Source organism: Mesoplodon mirus (genome assembly GCF_964341445.2).
Source record: "Mesoplodon mirus genome assembly, chromosome: 6".
Taxonomy (NCBI): domain Eukaryota; kingdom Metazoa; phylum Chordata; class Mammalia; order Artiodactyla; family Ziphiidae; genus Mesoplodon; species Mesoplodon mirus.
In genome coordinates, this window is record NC_138982.1 from 1054503 (window position 1) to 1078377 (window position 23875).

The 23875-nt window shown below is 55.6% G+C and overlaps 2 protein-coding genes across 2 annotated transcripts in view; both read right to left on the bottom strand.

The window, feature by feature from the left end:
• Positions 1 to 2176: 2176 nt before the first annotated feature.
• The window catches only part of SLCO2A1 (solute carrier organic anion transporter family member 2A1), a 78251-nt gene continuing 56552 nt past the window's right edge, over positions 2177 to 23875 (bottom strand). Inside the window, exons 4-14 of the mRNA XM_082624850.1 lie at positions 22593 to 22820; positions 21714 to 21812; positions 19088 to 19224; positions 17222 to 17300; positions 16590 to 16754; positions 15369 to 15558; positions 13614 to 13779; positions 11152 to 11315; positions 7581 to 7645; positions 4996 to 5119; positions 2177 to 4167 (exon numbers count right to left, since the gene is read on the bottom strand). Of these exons, the coding sequence (XP_082480976.1) occupies positions 4047 to 4167; positions 4996 to 5119; positions 7581 to 7645; positions 11152 to 11315; positions 13614 to 13779; positions 15369 to 15558; positions 16590 to 16754; positions 17222 to 17300; positions 19088 to 19224; positions 21714 to 21812; positions 22593 to 22820 (1538 nt within the window). The 3' untranslated portion in view covers positions 2177 to 4046. The remainder of the gene's footprint in view (positions 4168 to 4995; positions 5120 to 7580; positions 7646 to 11151; positions 11316 to 13613; positions 13780 to 15368; positions 15559 to 16589; positions 16755 to 17221; positions 17301 to 19087; positions 19225 to 21713; positions 21813 to 22592; positions 22821 to 23875) is intronic.
• On the bottom strand, positions 20509 to 21052 carry LOC309806209 (large ribosomal subunit protein uL23-like). Its single transcript, XM_082624851.1, has one exon. The coding sequence runs from the start codon at positions 21035 to 21037 to the stop codon at positions 20567 to 20569; it is 471 nt and encodes a 156-aa protein (XP_082480977.1). The 5' UTR covers positions 21038 to 21052; the 3' UTR covers positions 20509 to 20566.

Consider the following 23875-nt stretch of genomic DNA (forward strand, 5'->3'; position numbering starts at 1 on the left):
TGGGAGAAAAACTTTCTCTCACTTGTAATTTGCCAAGGGCTTGCCCACGACCTGTTTACATATTTAATCTCTGGTTAAAGGTTATAATGAATTCTGTGCTGTTGGCAGGAGATGGACATTTCTCCCAGGTATTTAGTTCTTGTGGTTGTAAAAGATAGTATTTCTCTCTTGGATTCAGAGTTTTTATTTTTATTTTATTTTATTTCTCTTTCTCGCTGTCTCTGTGTCTGTCTCTCTCACACACACGCACACACACACACGCACAGCCCCTGTCAACCTCTCTGGGAATCTGTAATATAATATTTTAATATTAATTTGATAGCGACTGGATTCACCCCCAGATTAACTGTATCTCTTCATCTTTGAACGCAGTTGGAGAAAATCACAACGTGGCTTTGTTTCCTAAGCGAGACTGCTAACCCGTCACCAGGTGGGCGTGTCTCCTTGAAGGTCTGTCTGTGTGCAGCTCTCTCAAGGCCTTTTCTCTTGAAAGGCTTTTCCTCTTTGCCCCTTTTCTCCGTGACTCTCCTTTAACTCCTGGTGCTATAGGGCTGACGCGGCCCTGGTTAATGAACAGTTGTAACATTCTTATTACTTGAAAAGAAGGTGGGTAAGTGAAATATTACCTGTTTCTCTCCACCTCCGTTACCTACCTTGCTTGGCCCTCAGCCGATTCCCTCACCTCCACCCCATGGGCTAGTGAACTTCCGAGGGAACAGACTGACTCAGTAGGGGAGCTGGAGCAGACAGAGAGGTCTGGACAGCCTGGTTTGAGTCCAGATCCGGCCAGTTATTATTTGCATAAACTTGACTACATGGTCACTTCCTTGATTTCAGATTCCTCATCTTCAAATGGAGCCTTAAGACCAGTCTGACCTCCAACATGGGGCTATGGTAAGGGTCACCCCAAAGGGCTGTGGGCCAAAGGATAATTTATGGAGATGTGGCATTTAGTTCTCACTGCATTTTCCCTCTCCTGTGCCAAGAAGGCTCACGGAAGGATGGGATAAAAAGGTTCCTGCATACCCTTCCTTTCCTGGCTTTTTCGTTCAGCCCCTGAGGGGCTGGGAGAGGGAGTGGAGCGGAGGGGTGGCTTCCTAGGACTGGATGGGGGGATGGGGAGCATCATTGGGGGTACACAGGACCCTAGTCTTGGGATCTGGCCTCTTCAGGGTTTCCAGGCTCAGGGAAGAAGCAGGGCTTCTAGGAGGCCTCAGACTGGGAAGGGACCAAAGACCCCCAGTGGCAGGACCCAAGGATGTGCAGATGGCTCTGAGAGCCAGACTCAAGGCTGGTTGAGGTTGAATTTCCAGCCAGTCAGCAGCATGAGGGCCTGAAGTCAGACACAACCAATATGAAGAAATGACAGTGACACATTCTGCACTCTCAAGCTTGTACAGGGAGAGTTCCACTCTTAGGACTGGTAGAACCCAATATAAATGTGGGCTCTTGCATTGTTTTCCATGTCCACTAGCCCCTGATTGGAGCCTTCTCCTCCTCCAGTCACCTTTGAGCTGACCACAGGCCCAGTGTGGGTCCGTGTATCAGTGGTCTAACCATAAGTGGGCATCCTTGAGGCCCTGATGGCCTACCACACAGGGTCTGACAACAAGCCGCATCAGCCTCACACGAGGGGCCAGTTAAAAATGCCACTCCTGGGCCCCCTTCAGCCCCATATAAAGGGCCTCTGGGGCTGGGTGGAGAGGGTTGGGAATCTGCATTTTAACAACACACTCTATGAGAGTCCGACACTCAGGGAAGCTTGTTAAGCTTTGCACCAGAAGTGAAATGAAGGTGACACCATTATAGTCCCAGCTGGCAGGTTTGCTGTGGGCCAGTCATACTGGCTGTGACCAAGTGATCGGTGATGATTACAATATTAGTTCTCTTTTGTTTCATGGACTTAGCTGTCCATGTCCAACCCCACTTCTGCATATAAACTCAAGGGCAGGAATCAGGGCTCCTGAGAGCCCAGCCACCTGCAGAGCTTCACTGAAGGGACAAGAGGCACCTGCTGCTGCTCTGTACCAGGACGATGGGTTAGAGCGGCATCACCTCCCATCCCCATGGCCTTGCGCCCCCAAGGGTTGGGGCAGGGGCAACTCCTCTGGCCAGAAGGTGTAGGTTCTGTCTGCTCTCTAGCCAATATACATGACAGTACAAATTCATGACCAAATTATATCAACAGCAGAATTATATTAATAGCAATATCATAATAGAAAAAAGCCTTGGGAGGGCAACCATCTTCCAGAATCTGAAGGCTGGCATCCATTCTTCATGAGCTCAGCTGAAGGTGGTGCCTTCAGAATTCTGTTAAATGGCAGCGAGGAGGACCAGGGTTAGTTGCAGGGAATCATCTCCCAAGCGGGACCATTTAAGGGCCCACACTGGCCCCTGAGGTTGCATGGAGCCTCCCTTCCAGAGTGAGATCTGTGGAAATAGAGCTGGTGGCTTTGGAATCAGGCTGTCTGCGACAGTGGCTTTCACAAAGACTTCGGTCCCATGGCAGTGTGGCCGTTGACATTCCACCATATGAGGCCTTTCTGGAGGTGGCTTCTGGACGGGTCTTCCGAGAGCAGTGGCACTCAAGACATCTGCATGTAGCCACGACCAACATCCAGCTGCTCCAGAGGACATGGCGAGTCAGCTCCATTTGGTAAGGGCCAAGAGCGGGCTGAGTCCGATGGGGCGTGGACGGTCAAGGTCTTGCTGACAATCTCCGGGTTCTTGCTTGTGCAGCCCCAGCCCTGCCCCGTGAGCCCACTCTGGGAGGAGGCCTTAGTGTAGATGGAGGGCGGGGAAGCTCCGGGAGAACCATGCGCCAGCGCCGCCTTGCACAAGGTCGGTCTCCAATAAATAAAATACTTGAGGATGAAAGGCCTCCCTTGCTGGTTTCTGACTCCGAACCTGCACGCACAGCAGCAGCGCCTCTTGGCCCAAGTCCGGAGAAGGCGGCCACCCCTCTGGAGGCGGTGAGCAGAGGCTGAGAAAATGCGGATGAGCGTGTCCAGGACCAGGAGGGTCGACCTCTCGGGCCTCTACTCTGTGGGCTGCAGATGGCCGAGCAGCCTGGCAGGTTTTGACATTCCCTGGGCTTCACCACCTGTTTTGCGGACATCCCCGATGGCCTCCCTTTACTCCGCGACACACAGGCTAAAGTCCAGACGAGGGAGCCCATGTGAAGCCACCTCATCTGCGCCTGGGGAGGCTTGTGGGGGAGGGGTTCTTCCCACCACTCTGAGATGACGAGTCCTGTCCTCACACTGTGGAGTGGGGCCTGGGCATCACGGCTATCCACAGCCGGCCGCAGGTCTTCACCACAGCGTGGCATTCTTAGTTCGAGATATACCCCCAGGAAGACAGAGATAAACATGCACAGACCCATGTATAGAAGGGCCTAGAGTTAACGTGAACGGCATTAGGATGGCCCACCCTTGGGTGTCAGTCCCAGCTCTGGCACCTGAGCGTGGGTAACTGAGAGGGGACCAGCTGGCCGTACTTCTCAATGGGGCAGCTTCCAAAGTGGCCTCTCGGGGCAGGAAGCGAGGACCTGAGGGGAAGGTAGCCAGCCCCTCCTGGGTTCTGTGCTGGTGCTGAACCCGGACACAGAGGGGGCTGCAGCCAGCCTCCCCCCCCCCCGCAGCCTGGTTCTGGCCAGTAAGAGCTCAGCCCTCCCTTCTTCCTCTGGGCAGATACCCAGAGGCCTCTCCGCCTGGGAAACCACCCACTACGGGGCTGGGGGGTGCAGAGCTGCCTCAGCGAGCAGCCCTACTGCGCAGGATGAGCCTGGGCCTCTGGGGGCCCCTCCCGAGGGGCCAGGGAAGACCCAGCCCTCCAGCTCTGTGCACCCCCCCCGGCCCAGGTGCACAGCGGCCCCAAGGGACCCTGGGGTGCTCTGGGAGGAGGAGCCAGGGAAGGCAAATTGTGGTGGGGTTTTCTTTCTTATTTAAGAAAGGAAAAGGAGATGCCGTGTGAACGTTAGTAAATGTGGGCAGCTGCGGGGCAGGGTCCGCCCTCGCGAGCAGGGCGGCGGCCGAGGTCGCCTGTCAGATGAGGCTGGCGGCCTTCTCCTGCACGTTGTACTCCTGGTTTTTCTTCACCCGCCAGCTGATGTACAGGAGCAGCAGCGTGCCCAGAGCCTTGTAGCCCACCTGCAGGCCCAGGTACCTGTGGGGCAGGAGACAGGCCCCGTGAGGGGTGTGGAGGCTCTGCGGCCAGCATCACAGTGGCCCGGGCCAGGTGTCCTCACCACTCAGGGAAGGATGCGGGCTCACCCAGGTGGGGCCACGCTCCTCATTCCTTTTATCCCCAGGACCACAGGCCTCCCAGGGAGTAGGCGGGGAGTAGATGTGGGACTCCCAGTCCAGTGCTCCTCGTCCCTGCCCTGGCGCCCCCCGGAGGGCCAGAGAAACACTGCAGGCCCAGCCGCCTGGAGGGTCCTGCTGGCCAGCACAGCCGGGAGGGGGCCCCTTCCCGCTGCCCTCTTGGTCGGCCCCTCTCCAGGCCTTCTGTGCCCCTCCCACGCCGTTTCCAGATCCCGTCCTGCCCCCTGAAGCCCGCTCTCCCTGCTGCGCCTATCTGTGTGATGAGGCAGGTGAGGTGCCGAACTCAGTGGTGCTGCAGCTGGGTGCCGCCTGCCCTTGGCCTCTGCCAGGAGCCGTGATGGGCCACCTCTTTCTGAGCGGTGGGAGGCTGGCCTGGCATCATCATCCCACAGCCACGGCCTCTCCCTTTGAAAAACCTCTTTCTGCTGCTGTTCCCGCCCCCCGAGGGCCAGTGGGGACTGCAGAAGGGGGGCCACATCAGAGCAGCCCCTGAGTCTTGGACGGCTCTCTGTGAGCCCTGAAATGCCGGTCACCGGTGGCCCCGCTCCCTGCCCAAGGCAGCTCCCCGCCTGCCCTCTCCCTCAGAGGCCTGAGAGCCTCACAGTTGCCCCCGGAGCAGATGACGGCCTCTGCTTGGGCCTGGGGCCTGGCACGTCGTGCGGGCCCTCACCTGTCTCGGAGAGCGTCGTTGTCGTAGTAGATGCAGGCCCCTCGCCTTCCAGAGCAGTGCGCGCCCCAGCGGATGCAGGAGTAGTCGATGGTGAGGCCGTAGAGAGCTGGAGACGGCAGCCAGGCTGGCATCAGCGGGAAGAGAGTTCAGAGAGCTCAGGTCACGTGGAGCTGCCAGCAGAGGCACCCGGCAGGGTGGGGAGTGAGCCCCCCAGCGCCCCCGCACGGCTCGCGGGCATGAGCACGGCTCCGCCCCACCCCGGGAACCACAGTGACTTTGGAAAGCGGAAGAGCTTTCCGTGAAGCCTGCAGTACTCTTTCACCAGAGGCTTAGAAGAGAAACGGGGCCTGAGTCATCCTTCCAGGGTAGTGAGTCACAGATGTCCCCGTGGACCTGCTCAGACAGATACCGTAGTTCCCACACGCGGGACTGCTAGGCTCCACTGGGTGGCAGGAGGCTCTTGAGGACACCAACTCCTCGGGTCCTCACAGCAGCCCGGAGGTGGGTGGGTGTCCTCATTTTTACGGGGAGGAAGGTGGGCTTGGCTGCCTCACCTCTGCATAGGCAAGTGGGGTGAGGGCTGGACTTTGCACCCTAGTTTTTGGAGGATCAGATCCCACATTCTTCCACTACACGAAGCTGCCCTGCTGGCTTAGACAACACCCCCAGCAGACCCCCAACACCCTGGCTGCTCAGAACCTCCCAGGCCCCCTGAACTTCCCCACAGCTGAGTGGTGAGAACTGGTCCAGCAGGGGCCATGCCCTACGGCTGCTGAATATTCGGATGAGCCCTGCATCCTTAGCTACAGTTCTAGGCAGTCACTGGACTGGGGAAGGGCTTGGCCGGATCCACACCTGGGCCAGGCCCCCCCATTCTCAGAACCACTCTGAACAGCCTCTCAGACTCTATTTTGGGCCCTGTGGGAAGCTGCTTCTGGAGGAAAGAAACAGGCAATCTTCTGCTTGTGGCTCTGCCCAGAGGTGGGAACCTTCAAGAACCAGCCTCTCTATTCAGACCTGCTGGCTCCCAAAATCTCCAGGTGAACAGGGGATGGAAACTGGACACAACGACTGACCTTCCTGAATGCTGTTCCCTGAATAGAAATAAAGTCCAGAAGAATTTTCAACCAAGTCCCAGTGGGTAATTTGAAACTTGCCAAGTCCTTTTTTCTACCCAGGGTGGAATTGCCTTCTCAGGTGATGAATGGGTCCCTCCAGCCTGGGTTTTCTATCGGTGGTGGCCACACTGAGTTATATCTGAGCTCAAATGAAAAAACAAAGGCAGCAGGTGCTTTGAGCCTCAGGAGAGGCGCGGTTTTCACGGTGGCTGGAGGAGGGAGGGCAGGGCTCTCCAGAGCCCGTCCTGGCTGCTGTCGGGCCGGGCGGAATGTAAGGTTTCCTTCCCAGTGGAGGTTTCAGAGCAAGTTATAAAGGATAAGTTATAAATGGAAAGGCACTGTGGTGACGACCATACCTCTGCCACCAGGACAGGATAGATCCCAGTGTCCTGTGTCCTTTGTGGCTGTAATATAGGCCAGAGGAGGAGAGTCTGAAGGGGGGCTTCTGGGGCGAGAGGAGCAAGTGGCCGGAGACCGAGAAATCACCGAAAAAACGGATTCAGCCCTCATCACCCCACACCTCCCCCAGATTTGGTCGGAGAGGGCTCCCTGCTCAGCAGGCCCAGGAGAGACATCACCCACACACCCCAGCGTGGTCATGGAAGCTGCTACGGGGTGAAGTGCAGATCAGACTCCCGGATAATAATGCACCACACGCTCTGCAGGGATTTCAGCGTTTAAGGTCAGAAAGTGCACCCTGATCACAAATGAATTGCCTTCACTGAAGTCACCGTATTCCCCGCTGCGGTGCATGCCCCCGGGTCCTCAGTAAATCTGTCCTTTTATCTGGTCCCTTTACTTAGTGTACCTTCACTGCAAGGGTCTCCATATTAGTGCCCTGTGTTTATCTAGTGCCTGGAGGTGTCCAGAAGGGACAGTCCAGCGTGAGCAGTCTGGGAAAGGACCTGCAGGGCAAGCTGGGTGCTCCCTGATGCCCGCAGGCAGCTCGTCCTCCTGTAGCCAGTCCTGACCGCTGTGCACAGTTCCCTTCCTCCTGGGTTCTGGGCTGCTTGAGAGCAGGCAGCGTTGGTCGGCAGAGGGCCCCACTTTGCTGAATGGAGGTAGGAGGAGTGGATTTTGTCAAATGGAAAGGAAGCCGGGCCTGGGCTCCACGGCCCTTCTGGTTGGGACAGGAGCACGAGGCTTTGTTCCTACAGCGAACTCTTGGAGAGAGATGAAGAAATACCTGCCTTTGATGTTCTATTAGGCATTCTCAGCTGCGTCCACTTTTCCTTTTTCTTACATACTTTCATTTGGTGTTAATGCCATAGATGGAATCTTTCCTAACCTCAAGTGACGGGGAAACTGCCCACATGGGATTTGGCATTTACTGTTGTGTTGATTGTGTACAGCTTCTCTTTACGACAGAGATGAGACGGGGCTTTCCCCATCCCCACCCTGCACCCCACAGCCCTCTGATTCCCTGTCATCTGGGGCCACGAGGAGGGGGGCATGTCCGACACTCACCCAGCAGACGCATCAGCAAGAACTGTACTCCGATGGCAAATGACTTTTCCTCCTGGTTCACCACACTGCAAAGGCACACAGGAAATCAGCAGTGGGGGGACTCAGGGCTGTGCCTTCCCCACCACGGGGGCAGCCATGGCCTCAGGCCGCGTCGGAACCTGTCCTCACGTGGCCTGGTGGGGTTCACCGGGGCCCCGAGCTCCCATTGCTCCCCTCAGTGGTTCTCAAAGCATGATCACTGGACCAGCAGCATCAGTATCCCCTGGGAACTTATTAGCAAGGCAGATTCTCAGGCCTCGCCTCAGAAGAAGAGTCAGACACTCTGGGGATGGGGCCCAGCGCTCTGTGTTGGAAGAAGCCCTCCAGGAGATTCTGTGCACACTCAGGTTTGAGAACCACTGGTCTCTGTGAGCTTCTGGGCTGCCCAGAGCCCCCTTCAAGAAGCAAAGGGCAGAGCGTCTGGGAGCGGAGAGGACACTGAAGGCTGTGTTTATGGCCGCAGGTCTGAATAGCTCCTGTGGTGTTTACAGCAATAGAAGACAGTCCTGATACTAAGTGTAATTAGGGCCCCTGGGCTGTCAGCTCCTGTGTGCAACTAAAAGAATCCCCTAGATACGGGTTCGTGCCCCGGTCTGGGAGGATCCCATATGCCGCGGAGCGGCTGGGCCCGTGAGCCATGGCCGCTGAGCCTGTGCGTCCGGAGCCTGTGCTCCGCAACGGGAGAGGCCACAGCAGTGAGAGGCCCGCGTACAGCAAAAAAAAAAAAAAAAAAAAAAAAGAATCCCCTACTTTGGGCCGGCTTCGTGGGCATGCGACCTGTGTGGCCCCACAGGGCCCCACCCTCTGAAAGGTCCCATGTTTGCTTTAGTGTTCTGCTGTGGCTGGCTTGAAATCCTTAACGACTTTGGAACCAGGAGCCTTGCGTTTCCATTTTGCACTGGGTCCTGCAAAGTATGCAGCCAGTCCTGCTCCCACCCTTCTTCCCTCAGGAGGAGAAAAGTGCTTGGTGAGGAAGGAGGTTCAGAGAGAGAGGAGGGAGGCTGTCTGCAGGAGGTACCGCCAGGCCCTGTCACCCCGGCTGGGCGTGGAGCAGCGGGAGGACACACCCTTCCACGAGGTGGGGAGTCGGGGGCGGGCCAGCCGGGGCGCCAGGGTTGCCTGTGCCCTGAGTGCACACTGAGTGGGAGCTGGCTGGGGGAAAGCCTTCCGGGGCTGAGGGGCCAGCAAGGGAGGGAACTCAGAAGTGATCCCCAGGTCTCTGCACACGTTTTGTTTTACCTCCATAGTTCTGCTAGCAAACTGGAAAGGGACCTTCTTTCAGCTTCTCAGGATACCCACCGGGGTGAAGCAGCAGGGAGGCACCCACTGGGATCCCCCAAGTGGGAAGTGCCTCAAATCTCAATCTCATGGACACTGCCTTTATTGCCCATAGACGCCTTCAGTGGTCCAATCCATAATAGAAGCTTCTGTGTCTTGGTCCTTGTCCCTGGGCAGACTCCTCTGGATTCTCAGCTAAATGGGACTTGGGAACCCCAGTTTGGCTTCTGATAGAGATTTTGAGTTCCTTGTACTCTCTTGCCCCTTCAGCCCCGAATTAACGCTGGCTCTCTGACCTCTCTTTCCTGATACATTTTCAGCAAACCTTCACTCCCAGCCTGTATTTCCATGCGTGGCTGGAGGCCACGACTGATACAAATAAGGTTTGGGTCACCTACAATGCCATCTTTAAGCCTCACCTTCTCCATACTTCACAGCATCCATTCTTTCATCTTTCCCAGTGGGATTTATCTTTAAATCATTTTGGGATACTGGGGCCTCTTCTCCAATTTCACTCCAGCCCCTGACCAGAGATTTTCTAGAAAAGCCCACCCTGTGGTTGAAATGGTGCTTTGCCTCCACTACTTCTCCATCCCTGGGGCTTGACGGTCCTCTGGGAGGTGACCTAACAGGGATGCCCTTGTCCGCTGCTCAGGGACTTCCTTATCCTATTCCCTCTCCTCGTCGTGGCCACCCACACACCTTTCTCAGGATCACTGGGTCCACCATAGTCCATCTGACTTGGGGTGCAAGAAGGGAAGCCCGCTCAGGGGCCTTGGGTGAAAGCACGGGTACTTGGAATGCACGCATGGGGAGCAGTGGAGGAGAGGGTGGTGCTGGGAGGCAATGTGCTCCGAGCATCCCTACACAGTCTTGCGGAGTAGGCTAAGAATGCAAGGTCCTGACTGTTCGCTTCATGGGCCATTTCCCAGGGTTGTGGCTGCAACGAGCATCCTTGAGGCATGAGGTAGAATCTTCTAGACCAGCAGCAGGCTTGGTCTATATAAACAGTGGCTCTCCCAAGCTCACTGTTCCTTAGCTGTGACCTACACCCACTGCAGGTGAAACATACACCTGAGCCCCTCCACGTCACCCAGTAGGACTTGGGGGGCATGGATAAATGATGCAGCATGAGGTCCACACTGCCTGCTGTGCTGTGAGCAGCAAAGTCCTCTGGCTTTGACCCAGGAGTCTCCCGGCCTCTGCCAGCATCCTTGTGGCACAGTGACAGAAACAGGAGCTTGGTAGTTTGCAAGCTAACCTGTAAGTAAGGTAAAATCCCAGACCCTTCCTCACCTCCTAGTCTTCTGGGGAAACTAGGTCATTGCCACCTAGCTAGCTGATAATAGTAACAGCAATAACAATAATCCGGTTCCTAGTGATAACTAACCAATAATGCAGAGCGCCTTGTATTTACAAAGCAATTTACCATATAACCCTGACACCAACCCTTCAAGGTCAATATCGTTAACCCCCTTTCATCCACGAGGGAACTGAGACTTGGTGAGGTGGGCAACACCCAAGGCCTCTCAGCCAGTACGTGGCAGAAGTGGGCCTTTGACCCTGGCCCCGGGCTTCCAGATCCTGTGTTTTTCCCTCTCTGCTTGCCAGATGGATGAGGACACGAGGGGGGCAGGCGGGGGTGAATGATGCCCACTTGGTTGAAACCTTATTCTCTCCTTCGCCGAGGGTGAGGCGAAGGGAGGCCGTCCCCTGTCCACACCCCCGGGGCACCTCCATGCTGCTATCACAGGATACCTGTGCCCCCACCCCACCCCCCGCCTGGCCGGCCTCTCCCTTCCGACCTGGCTCCTAGCACACTGTGCTTTTCTCATTTCCATCCTTTCCGTGGCCCTCATTCTGTCTCTGGAACTTTCCTCATTTTCCTTCCCCGATTTTATGTATCCAACTGAATTCTCCTCCGTCCTCTCAGTTCCTTTAGGACTTGAAGATAAGGGGATCTACAGGCGAGCAGTCAGGCAGCCTGGCTTGGTCACGTGGCTCAGCCGCCAGGCTCTGCCCTCCCTGTGCGGGATGGAGGCACAGGGACCCCGTGAGACATGGAGTGAGGGTGCAGTGAGGGACTCCCGACAGGCCCGGCACACGAGCCCCCGCCACTGGCGCACCAGCATTATCTCCCTGTATCACCCCAAGAACGTCCAAGGACCCGGAGGGGCATGAAAGGCAGGAGAGCTGCGAAGGGGGCAGCTGGGCACGAGGTGAGGGAAGCGTGGGGAAGGAGAGGCGCACTCACCGCAGCACCATCATGTAGAGAGGGTTGTGGGAGGTGCAGGCTATGAGCGCCACAAAGGAGATGAGGAAGATGGCCGGGAGCAGGAAGTGGGCGCAGGGGATGGGGCACGGGCCCGTCTTTGCTGAAGCGGATCCTCCTCTCACGCAGCTGCAGTTCGAGTAGGTCTTGGAAGGAGAGGGAGGGGAACGGGGGAAACCTGCTGTTATTATTTCGACTCCACATACTTTAAACGCCTGCTCCAGCTCTCGCTCCTCTGACCTCCCTGGGGAGCTGGTGATGCTGGATGCAGAGGTTGGACAGGAGACCAGGTGGGGGTTTCAGGTGCCCCATGGATCCTGCCTCTGACCACTATTTGGGCAACAGAAACCACCTTCACCAAAACCAGTTGTCCAGCGTGGGCTGGGCTCTTCCCGCAGTTACACCCGCGTCGGGATATGTAGGATTCCACTGCCAGGCACGGCCCACCCAGTGGGGACCGGGGCCTGGGAGGGCCCTCCTCTGGAGCAGCAGGGGTTTTGTGGGTTGCTGTTTTTGGTGTGTTTACTGCAGGGACGTTAAAAGAAGATAAAAACAGGAGGAGATAGCAGTGGGAACCCAGAGGAATCTACTGTACTTTCTGCCTGAGAGGAATTCCTCCTGTCTGCAAACATCTCTGTCTCAAGTCTGCGAATCCATATGGCTCAGCACTGTTGTACAGCTCTCCTTGGTGGCCACTGCCTGTCAGGTGGCCTTCATCTCTTCTCTCACAGTGTCTGATAGACCAGCCCATGGTCCAATTACTGTGTCAAAGCAGTGATAGGGGCAAGATGAGAACTAATGAGCTGGTATGCTTCCTTCCACCAGGCGTTGGAACTATGTACCCTTTTTACTTTGGCTGCTGGGAAGCTCATAATTACGTTATATACAGTGTTGCCGCCACCTCCCTCAGGCTGGAGTGTTTTAAACATAGATACTTTTCCTTATAATTTGCTATTTTTTCTTGATATTATGCTAATGGATTTTGGTCTTGATGTGCTTGTGCTGTTACTGGAAACCTGTCAAGATTATTTCTGGAAACAGATGAGTCAGAGGTAAGTAAATAAAGATAAGAAAACCACAGAAGCCACCACAGGCTCCTCCGACTAGAAGGCAACTGAGAGAGCATCTTGTCCAAGTTCTTTGTCCTCCGGCTGCCTGAGAACCACGCTCCTCTGTCCGCAGAGCTGGCTGTGGAAGCAGCCTTGTCCTGTCCTCTCAGGGGAGGATGGTAAATGGGTCTAGCCTTGCCTGTGCCCTCCACACAGGCTTAAGGGAATAAGATGCATCCTCTCCTTAGGGCATCCTCAGGGGAACTGCACAGACTTCCCAGTGCTCTTAGGAAAAAGAACATCCAAATCCTAACCCGACCCCTGCCTGCTCCCTGGCCGAGCCGGCTGTGACACTTCTCCTCACTCCACCAGCAGCCCTGGCCTTCTCTCTTTTCTCCTGTGCCGGCTCATTCATGCCCTGGGGCCTTGCAGTTGCGTTCATTCTGTTTCACTCCCAGGTCTTCATAGTGTTTTCTTCTTCTGGTGGTTCAGTTCTAATGTCACCTCCTCAGGGAGGCCCCCAGGCATTCTCTGTCCCATTAAGTCTCTTCATGGCATGGGTTACTTTCTAAAACTCCCTTGTGCATTTTGGTAGAATACAAACTCATGAGGGCAGGGACCTGGGCTGATGGGTTCCCCCTTGAATACTTAGCACCCGTGGCTGTCTCTGGTGTTCACTAAGTATTTGCTGAATAACCGCACAAACGACTGGACTTGGTTTGCTGCTGTCTGATCCTGGGAGGCTGGGAGCCATAGTGCTCTGAGGGCTGGCCAGGACCTCACCAAGTTAGCCTGGTGAGTGTGGGCTACCTGAGTGGGAGGCTGTGGCCGGGAGATACCTGGTCTTGCACAGACATGCCCCAGGCTGAGGGAGCACCCTGAGTTCTAGTCTCAAATCTGCCCCTAAATAGCTATAGACTTCAAGCCAGCTGTGTGGCCATAGGTGAGTGTCGAGAGGGATTGAACCAAATGCCCTCTATCACCACTTCTGGCTCTAAGCTTCCAGGTCCACATCACAGAGGCCCTCTGCCCTTGATTTATCTGGGCCAGTCCATGTAGCTTTGCAACACTGCCAGGACGCAGACAGGCCCATTAGGATCCTTCAGGGTGAGACTGGCAGGCCTCAGCTGAAGGAATGCTCTGGCTTGTTTCTGCTCTGAGCATTGTTAGGCCTCAGGAATGTGAATTTGTTGGACATCGGCCAATCTTTAATTGACTTTAGGCTGTAGACATCTGGTCATGACCCTAGGGAAGAGGAGGTGGAGAGAGGGTGGGTGTGGCCCAGAGGCCAGGATGCTGGGAATGAGTGGGGTGGAGCCCTGCCCATCCCGAGTGGAGGAGCAGGCTGCAGGGGCACACACTCGGCAGTGGCCCGGGGCCCCTCCAGGCCCTTACCGGTTGCTTGGAGACTATAGAGCTGACGTTGATTTCACTGCAACCAGCATGGCAAGGGGAGAGGTACTCAACCCCATCGTCTCCACAGACTGGGTGGAAGACGGAATCTGGGCACGAGCAGTCCCTGCGGCAGGCGGGAGGCTGTGGATGTATAGAACTTGATGTGCTGCCAGCAAAACAGGAAATGGGAATCAAACAAAGCAAGACCAAAGGAAAACCTCTCCATTCCAGCCCAGTGTGAGTTCCCCGCCTGGTTAGTGTGCCTGTGTGTCTCTGTTTGTCTTGGGCCAGCGCCACCCAGGGATCTGAATTATGTCTATTGGAGCCAACAGTGAATGTGGTCGGTGCTCACGGCACCTTTACTTCTTCTGCTAGTAGGAGCCCAAACTACTAGTCGTTAGAAATGCTTGGCTGGCAAATCCCCCACTTCAGAAGGGGTCGAGACAGCCAACCAGTCAGGACTCTGATGAGAGAGATGGCAGATGCTATGGGAGAGTCACAGGCAATAATTTCCCTTCCCTTCTCTTTCATCTGAGTTCGGGCTGAGGCCCCTTGAGGCAATCCAGGGTCTAGATGGCTCCCGTCTCTGGGTCTATGTAGCCATCACCCAGGTCACTCCATTCCCCTGAGCTTCAACCAAGGGATTTCAATGGCTGATCTCACCAATCTTACCATATCTGATATTCCTGATCTTCTTAGGGTAGGGTTGGGATTGGGGCTGATAAACCACAGTTCAGAGCTTTGCTAAAATAATTATACTAATCCTAGTTAATGGGCATCTCTCATGCTCCAGGCATTGTGCCTGAGGGCTTTTCATGCGTGCCATCGCAGTATTAGTGGTACTCCTTTTGTGGATGAGGAACCTGAAGATTAGATAAGTTAAGTAACTTTCCCCAACCAGGAAAGAACAGCGCCAGAACTAGGACCTGGTCTGCTGACAAAGCCCCGTGCTAAACTCCCAGTGGAAGCCTTCTTGGTCTCTCTCAATCCACAGCCAAAAGACCAGTACAAACCAGGGGGTGGGGGGTCCCAACCTGAGTGACTCTCCCTTCCCTCATTCCCACCAGAGACAGGAGAGTTTCTTTCAAAGAGAAAGAGAAAACACCAAGGCTGAAAAGTATGGCATCTCCAAGTATTGCAACCTCACTGGGCAAAATCTTAAAGAAGAGCTGTTGAAAGGTGGCTCCCAGGAAAAAAGTAACGGCTCCTTGCTCAGCACACTCCCTCATGGGCCTCAAAGCCCTTCCTGAACATGAAGCCAGACTTAGAACTTAAAACCATGTTGCTTTATGCAAACCGACAGGTATACTTTACCTGCCCTCTTCCTCACCTGCCCTAATTTTTCAAGTTTGTCATCACCTTCCTTGTTCTTTCCCAGATCTTTGCAGGTCTCCGTCTCTCATCTTTCTCTGGCAGCTCAATAAGACTCTGTAATTTTAGCCAGTACAGAGTGGATGCTAAAGGTAGCTATTTCCTGGTTCCTCAGCTCACAGCACTACAGATTCATCCTGAAACCAAACTAATTAGTTTTTGGTGCTTCTTAAAAAACAGAACCCTAACCCTGATTGCTGGTGACCCACTAGGACCCTCTGATTTCTCCTCATAATTGAGCACACTATTCAAGATCTGATTTTCTCAGTTGCCACATAAGAGATTAGACCAACAAGGGAAGAGGAGAGAGGACAGTTGAAGAAGCAGAAAGGAAGACGTGTGGCAGCCACAGACAGGCTCTGGCCCCAGGCTCATTCCCACTACCTGCGGGGGTTGACCTCTGCCACGACTGGGGTGGAGCAGCCCATGAAGAAAAGAGGGGCACAGAGGATCATGGAGATGGTGATGATGGTGGCAGCCACGCGGGGAATGGTTTGCAGAGAGAAAACAAAACGCTTCATGAGGATTCCTCCAAACAGCATCCCCAAGGCCGCAGCAGGGAGGTTCACAGCACCTACAGACGGAGAGAAGCTGGTCTGGGTGCACAGGCCTCACAGTGTGTGTGGGCCGCACACTGGGCTGGACCACAGAGAAGGGGGCATGGCTTCCTGAAGCGACGTTCAATATGATTAATTGCAATAGTAATAAATGACATTAATTGAGCATTTACTGCAGAGTTATCTTGACGTGGCAGACTGCCCTGCCTGTGCCAAGAATAAAGAAAGAAGTGGGGCCCTTGCAGGCAGAGGGATGTGGTTGAATGTGCACTTGTTAAGCACCTTTCATTACCTGGCCCGTCCTTGAACTATGATCACATGGGGTTAGCAAGGCACTGCCCGCGCCCCCTGCCTGATGTGCTAGTCAGAGGCCAAAGGCTAGAGGCGTGAAGTCACAGCCAAGAGCCACACAGGAGGTCAGGGGTCACGCCCTGACCACCTTGCCACTTCCACATGGTCAAGCTCACCTGTGAATTGGGCCCCATAATTCCCTTGGGTACTTGGTGGAACCACATCAGTGCTTCTCACCCTCAGCTGCAAAAAACACCGATGCTGGATGCTGGACATTCTGCTTTCATTGATCGAGGGTGGGGCCTGGGCGTCCCTATGTCTTAAAGCTCTGCAGGGGAGCCTAAAGTGCAGTGGGGATGGAGAATCACTGGGCCCCACACTCCTTATCCAGGTGAATGTCTTCAAGTCATTGGAGAAGAAGGAAAAAACCCAGAGGCATCTTGCCCAGCCCCCAGTTCAATCCTCTCTCTTTCCTTTGTCGCCCCCGATGATGTCAGGGCCTTTGGGAGGCAGTCAGGCTTTCAGCCCCTCTGACGGGGAGGAAGTCATCCCCCAGCCTCCACCCACTCCTGTCTGGAACGATAGGGGCCTAAGAAATCTGCCAAGAACGGTCTAGAGTGCCAACCTGGAAGAACGTCCTTAAAATTCTTTCTCTCAGGCAAGAACCCTCTGGCTCCTGCCTGTGTCCGGTCTGGGGACTCCCGGCCCTGGGTGGGTGGCGGGAGGGCCCAGCTGCGGCGGCACCCGGGGGACTCACCGATGAGGAAGTTGGCATAGGCCGCGGAGGCGCCGTACTGCTTCTCCAGGAACTTGTTGAGGAAGGTGGAGAGGCCGGCAATGACGGAGGAGAAGGTGCACTGGGCCAGGACCACCAGCATGAATAGCGGGTTCATCAGGAGCCTCAGGAAGATGCGGGGGAACCCTGCCAACAGGCTGCCATCAGGGCCGGGCCTCGGGCAGTGGCCGCAGGGTCCGCGACACCGGCCAGTGCCCTTCCTCCCCCCCGGGCAGAATCCAGGCCCTGAGCTGTTCAGTGGCCTGTTGGGGGCCCACAGCCCCTCGGACTCCACTCAACATGCTCATGGGCTGAATGAAAGGAGGACAGCCCTGGGAGAACTCAGGCGGAGGGTGACTGTACATGACGGCTGCATCCATGGGAAGGGAGGGGAGAGGAGAACGTGGGCCAGGCGGTGTGGGTGGGGCTACCTCTGCTGAGTTTGGGTCTCCTGCTATCTGCACAGCAGCAGTCACCGGGGCCCCTGGCAGAGCCAATTTTAGACCACCTGCTTTTAGTGCCCCTCACCACACCTGACACCACATGGGCTGGGCTACCCCGGACCGCCCCCACCCCCAGCCAGCCCTCCCAGGGCTGCCGGGTCCCTCAGTTACGTTTAATGAAATCCACCAGGGAGCTTCTTGACTTGGCCTCTTCCATCTTCCTGGCCTCGTCCGCTGTGGTGGGAGTCCTCTGAAGGCAGCAAAGGGGGTGAGGGTGAGTGACCCAGGCTCCCTGCAGCCACCTTCCCTGGGCCCTTGATCCTTCTGGTCTTAGTGGCTCAGGGCTAGGCAGTGGTCAGCCCCCCGGGTGTGTGTGGGAGGGCTTCCAAAGCCATCACCACCTGCGTGTCGGTGAGCCCGGTGCTTGGCCACTGACCAGAACGCATCCATGCCAGGGCCTCCCAAGATATTATTTCATATCTAACTGTTGGCTGATGCCAAAAGGCATCTGAGTGGATCTCACCCCTCGTCTGTCTGTCATGGCTACGCTTCTTCCCTGTCCTCGGATTCCAGGGGCTGTGGGCTCCTGGGACGCTCTGGTCTAGAATGACCTCTGCTCTGCTTTCCAGCTCTCTCTTTCAATCTCCTCTATGGAGTCCCTTCTTTCTTCGGGGCCCAAAGTTGGGTCCTGCTCAAGGCTCTGACCTGGCTCTCAGCCTGCACTTTCTGTGCAGACCTCCCCAGTGAACTGCCTTCCGCTTCCGGACTTGTTAGCTGCAGCCTGAGGCCCCCAGCTCTGAACCACCACACAGACGCAAGGCCCCTGAGCTCTGACACCATTAGGATCCCCCAGGGGACTCATCAGCAGGCCTAGGAGCTCCCATTCATTTAGTGCTTTCTCCACGGTGGGCACCACACCCACCGTTCCTCACCACCTCCTCCCAAGATAGGCGCTCTATCTCCAGTATGTTAAAGCAGAGGAGACTTAGGGACGAGGAAACTTGCTCAGGATCCCTCAGCTAGTTGACAAGTAGCAGAGCTGGATTCAGGTTTGCCTCCCCCCAGAACCACCCCGATGTGCTGCCAACCTCTGACATTCTTCCTCGAGCCAAGCGGAGGCCCCTCCAGCCTCGCCCTCCTCCGAGCAGGGCCTGGACCGCACACACCTCATCGCCAGGCGTCCAGCCCTGCCTCTGGCTCTGAACCTCGGCACACAGTTCTGCTCCTCTCAGCTCACGGCTGAGTCCTTCTCGGCACCCCCTCCGAGGACCTCTCCCCCCGCCCCTGCCTCATCTGTCCGCAGCCGTGGCCTCGGTCCTCAGCTGCGTCCCCATCTCCACACTGGCCTCGTCAGATCTCCAGCCTTCATTCCTCCCAACTCTCCAGCCTCAACCTTGACCCAGCTGCCATGCTGTCACCTGAGTGGGCACCAGTCCCTCAGAATTTCATGGGATTAGAACAAGTTGTAGACCCTTCAGTCTAAGGTCAAGGCCCCCACCCAGACGTCTCGCCCCTGTTTTCCATTCTCATCCTTCCCTGATGTCTTTCCCCAACAGATAGGACTGGACGATGCAGGGCAGGGCAGTCGGCTCCAAGTACGCTCCACTCACAGCCCACCCTCACGCCCTGCCGCACTAGGAAGCCCCCTGTTACGCAGTCCTTTAGGATTAGACATGACCGGCCCTATCACATGCAAAAGTCAACGGCTCCAGGTCACATATTCGGCTTTTAATGGCTCTTAATTCTTTATCCCACTTTAGATGAACTCAGTGTTTCCCCAAACTAGTTCCCTGGAGGCCTCTTAATCTCTGAGATGCTAACAGGTAAGGGAACACTGATGAGATACCATCTTTTGGAAATTCACAAGCACTCTCACCTCTCAAAGTCTCTCAGAAGTCCTGTATTATGAAAGTTGTTTAGATTTCAGCCAGAATTTACTTAACCTGCTGCAACTTCTCAGCTCTGTTTACTTTCTACCTCCACCTACTTTTAGGAAACTCTTATAATAGGTAGAATTGTGGGTTCTCAGAAGCTTACCTCCATTCCTCTGGGCATTGCTCGAGGAAAGAAAAAAAAGGGGAAAGAGGTAACAACCAGGCAGGCTGAGGAAATGAGCAGGCCCAGCCACCAGGCTCCTATCCATCGGGGGTCTCCGGGGCTCAAGTTAACTGCAGCTGAAGAGAAAACAAAGGACACAGGTGTTTGTTGGATGAATGCACGATCTCACCTTACTGATCGGGGGAACTTCCTTCCCATGATGGAGAAGAGGTAAGCTGTAAGCTAGCATCTTCGTCCAGACGGCGTTCTCTCTCCAGGCCACTCTGGTCTTCTCAGAGAACGGAGGCCACTGCGAGGATCAGTGAGGTGAACTTTGGCCTGCAAGCGCCATTCCATTGGTCAGTTTTCAAACCCACGCGTGTATTCGTGGTTTCCAAACCTGCACTCTTCATCACTGGATGTTACCGCCTCCCAACTGGATTGATCCCCAAGAAAGGAGGCCTCATCGTCCTTAGAGGCTCAAAAAAACAACCACCAACAGAGTAGGCTACCAGGCCTCTGAAGGAGATGCTTTCTTCTTTGTAGTCTCCCATCCACGTCTAAGGGTCTGCCACTGTGTTTCTCTTTGTAAAGAAACTACATGGGCATGGAGGGAGGGAGAAGACAGCAGAACAGCCCTCAGCCCAACACTGTCCTGGGCACTGTCCCTGGTGGCCTGGGAGCTCAGTTGCTAGTCTCTTTGGGCCACGAAGAGCCAGGACCCAACTCAGGAAGTGCCAGTGAAGGGCAAAGATGGCTTGACCCTGAGCAGACGGCTCCGCTGGCTTTGCCCTTTCATTTGAAGTACAGGTGGATGACCCTGAGCAGACGACCTTGTGGTCAGACAGCCCCAGGGCCAGGAGCCTATGGGCTGTGGCGGCGTGACTGGGTTAAGGCCTGCCCACGTTCTTTGTGAGACAGGCAGGCTCTGATCTGGGTGCTGGGCACTGGGGGGTGGGGGGGTGTTATTCCTAAAGGCCTGGCTTGGACCTGCCTTCCAGCCACACCTGGCCTGTGGGAACTTACATATCACCCACACACGCCCCACACATTGCCCCCCTTGGCTCTGTCTGGATGGTTTCCTCCACTGGGAAGGCCTCTCCCATCACCACCTGTGTAATTCCACCCACATGGGATGCAGACCTCACCTCCCTGGGAGGCCCTCCCTCATCACCTCATGCAGGAGCACTTTTTCTGCCTTGGAACTGTCAAAGCACTTTGTCTGTCCCTCTGTTACAGTGCCAGCCTTCCCTGCCTTGTGGGAGGCTGGGGTGTATAAGGCAACCTCACAATAGCCATATGCCCTTGTAGGGTCCATCCCGGGGTCGGTTCCCTGAACGGTTAACTCAGTACGTGTGCTGCTGTCTATGGATTGCACTTTCTCATCCTAAGACACGCAGTGGCTTCATCCAGATCACTTTTTTTTTTTTTTTATAGTGAAAACTTTTATATTTTAGAATTAGCCAGCTGGACTCAAGTTTAGATGATCCCAATTTTGTTGGCAACATCCAAAGCGTCATAGTCAGGAGCCAGTCGAACATATGCCTTCTTCTCTCCATCAGGCCTGATCAGGGTGTTGACCTTAGCCACGTCAATGTCATAGAGCTTCTTCACAGCCTGTTTAATTTGGTGCTTGTTGGCCTTGACATCCACAATGAACACCAATGTGTTGTTGTCTTCTATTTTCTTCATGGCTGACTCGGTGGTGAGGGGGAACTTGATGATGGCATAATGGTCAAGCTTGTTTCTCCTAGGGGCGCTCTTCCGAGGATATTTGGGCTGCCTCCTGAGCCGCAGTGTTTTGGGCCGTCGGAAGGTGGGTGACGTCCGGATCTTCTTTTTTTTGTGGCTGTGTACGCCTTTCAACACTGCTTTCTTGGCCTTCAAAGCCTTTGCTTTGGCTGCGGCTTTGGGAGGGGCAGGGACTTCCTTCTTCGTCTTCGGCGCCATCTTCGTGAAAAGGGCCAGATCACTTTTTAAAGAGCTCACTCCTGTCAACCTCAATATATATCAGGCATGTTCTAAACACTGCAACATCTCTATTTCACTCTCATTAGCCCTTTTTTACAGATGAGGAAACTGAGGCACAGAAAGGATGGAGATACTTGCCCAAGAGCACTCAGCCAGGAGAGGAGGCGGAACCAGGATTAGACACAGGTTCTCTACTACCTGTGCCCACGTGGTTAAACACGATGTTACACCCCTCTGGAAGGGAGTCATAATCCATGTGTGTATTCTATGTAGTGCTTCTTCTTTTCCCCAAAAGAGCTCTTATCAATATTTTTTTAAGCAATCAAAACCATCTTAGAATCAAAGAATCATAGAGCTCTTTTTAATACCACCACCAAGACAGGCAGCTGTGGTAGCAACACCTGAGGCCCTGCCTTAGGTCTCAAGGTTTCCCGCTGCAGAAAGTGTGCTTTCTTAGGGCAGAAAGTGTGTTTTCTTCAGCAGCGCATCCCCCTTGCCCACCCCCACCCCGGGCCTTGGAAAGAGGAGGCCCACGCTGTCTGCTGACTACAGGAGGGAGGGAGGGAGTGGGTGGCGAGGGGGCCGTGAGCATTTAAAGTTCAAGCTTCATCCTTGTCCTGACTGGCTGGGGGTTGTGGTCCTGGCACACACTCACCTGTGTCCACTCTGCCGTAGTCCACAAAGATCTGCAGCATGACCGAGCCCAGCAGGTACCCGAAAGCCGGTCCGAATACAGAGATGGCAAATAAGATGGCTGGAAAGGGGAGGAGGAAAGGAGACTGAGAGGGTGGCAGCCCTGGGCTCTTTCCCTTGCTGAGGGGTTCCTGAGACATCACCCCATCTGTCCTCTGGCCCTGACAGGTCCACACCTGTGGCATTCACTATAGGCACGGCTGGAGCCACTCAAGATCCTGAGATGTGTGGAACCAAAGCTGTTTCTCCTCCAGCCAGATGCCAGAGAGATCCACCTGCCGGGAGAGAAGTGGCCTCCTCGGCATGTACAGATGCTGGCCCAGGTGCATGTTGGTGGGCAAATCTCCTTGCAGGTGCAGTGTGGCAGTGGCAGCCCTGGGGGAGCTTGTGGGCCACAGAGCCTGTGGGTGTGGTCTGTCTGGTCTGGGCCGTGGGCCCTGAGGATGCTCAGTGTGGCTTGTGCTAAGGGAAGGATTTGGTCAGTCAGATGGTCATGTGCTATCTGCTTTGCATATGCTTCTTTGAGGCCAAACTTCTCCCTAAGTGGATGGCCCAGAGAACAAGTGTGCCCAGCCTGTGCCCAGACGCGACAGACACAGTAGCTACTGCTGGTCGAGGAGCTGCCCGGTGCCTGCCCTGGGACCAAGGTCTCACGTACGTCACCTCAGGTACTCCCACGTCCCCAGTGCACAGGGACTGTGGGCCCCATCCTGCTGGTGAGGAGCTGGGGCCTGGGCTGGGACTCAGACCAGGTGTGTCAGATCCCCAGACCTCTGCACGCATTGGCTGGGCCACGTCAGGACCCGCCCCCATCCCACAGCCCTCTTCAAGCCCGACTCACAGATGTACAGGGGCGAGTTGTTGGGCTCCGAGAAGTCGTCCACGTAGGAGATCCCGAATGGCTGGATGGGCACCGTGCCGATGCCTGCCAGCAGCTGGGCCACCACCATCAGACCCCACATGCTGCTGGTCTCCTTCCGGGAGTCCTGGGTGCTGCTGTGGCACTTGCTGGGGGGCAGGCCCTGCCAGTGTTTCTGACAGAGCTCAGTCTGGAGGTGGCTGCTGTTCCCTGCAATGAGACAGCGGGCGCCGGTCACCCCCACCCTGGAGTCCTGGCCGCATCAGCTGGCCTCCAGACCCGGACTTTCTCCCAGGCCTTCTGGGAGCGGCTCTAGAAACAAACGTGAGAGGAAGGGAGAGGGTGGGCTCCCTGCCCTGAGGCGGTGCAGCCCTTGTCGGGTGTGAGAGCCATCCTCGTCTCCTGGGGATCCATTCCTTCTCCTCTCTGGGTACAGGTGGGGGGCTGGGTATGGAGGAATCAGTACCTTCCTCCCTGGGGAAGAGGGAGCCAAGATCAACACCCAGGCGTGTCGGCCTTCAGTGCCCCTGTGCGCAGCCTCAGGCTCGGGCCCCCAAGGTGTGGTTCACTTCAGCAGGACAGAGGTCATTCTGTCCCACAGAAGATGGTGTCACCCCCAGCCTGGGATGCTCGCCAGGGGTCATGACTCCCAGAGCGCTCACTCCTGGATGACCCCGGCGTTGGGTCACGCTAGAGAGCCCTGTTGTCAAAGGCGTTGAACGTGCTTACCCAACCTGGCAGCTCCCAAGGATCAAGCACCTGGGAAGCTGAAGGGACTTTGAGACTCTCTGGTTTAAACCCTCCTGTTACAGATGGGGGGCGAGGCTGCACCTTCTGTGAGGGCCCCAGAGGCCGCAGTGTGGCCTGTGGGCACCAGTGCCTATGGCTTTGGGGACCTGGCCAGGCTGGACTGCCCCTCCCATGCCACCGTTTCCAATTTGGCCCACACTAAACAAAGAGCACTGTCAGCTCTCCGAGGGCTTGAGGGCTCCTGAGGGCTCCTTTCCATGAGATACCTTCTTTTCCAGCCTTGTAGAAGCCAATGGAAACCGCTCACGTCACGGATCCTGCTCCTTGGGGCTCCGTTTCACTCTCATTTGTGGTCCTCCCAGAGGCGGCAGAGCTCTGAGCTGGGTGGGCCTCAGGGTCCCACAGAGAGGACAGATGAGGGCCGTGGACGGGATCTGTCCATCACAGCGGACTCTGCCCAGCGCTGCTGAGCTCAGGGCTACCCTGGACGGTGGGGCTGGGGAGGGGTCTGCCCT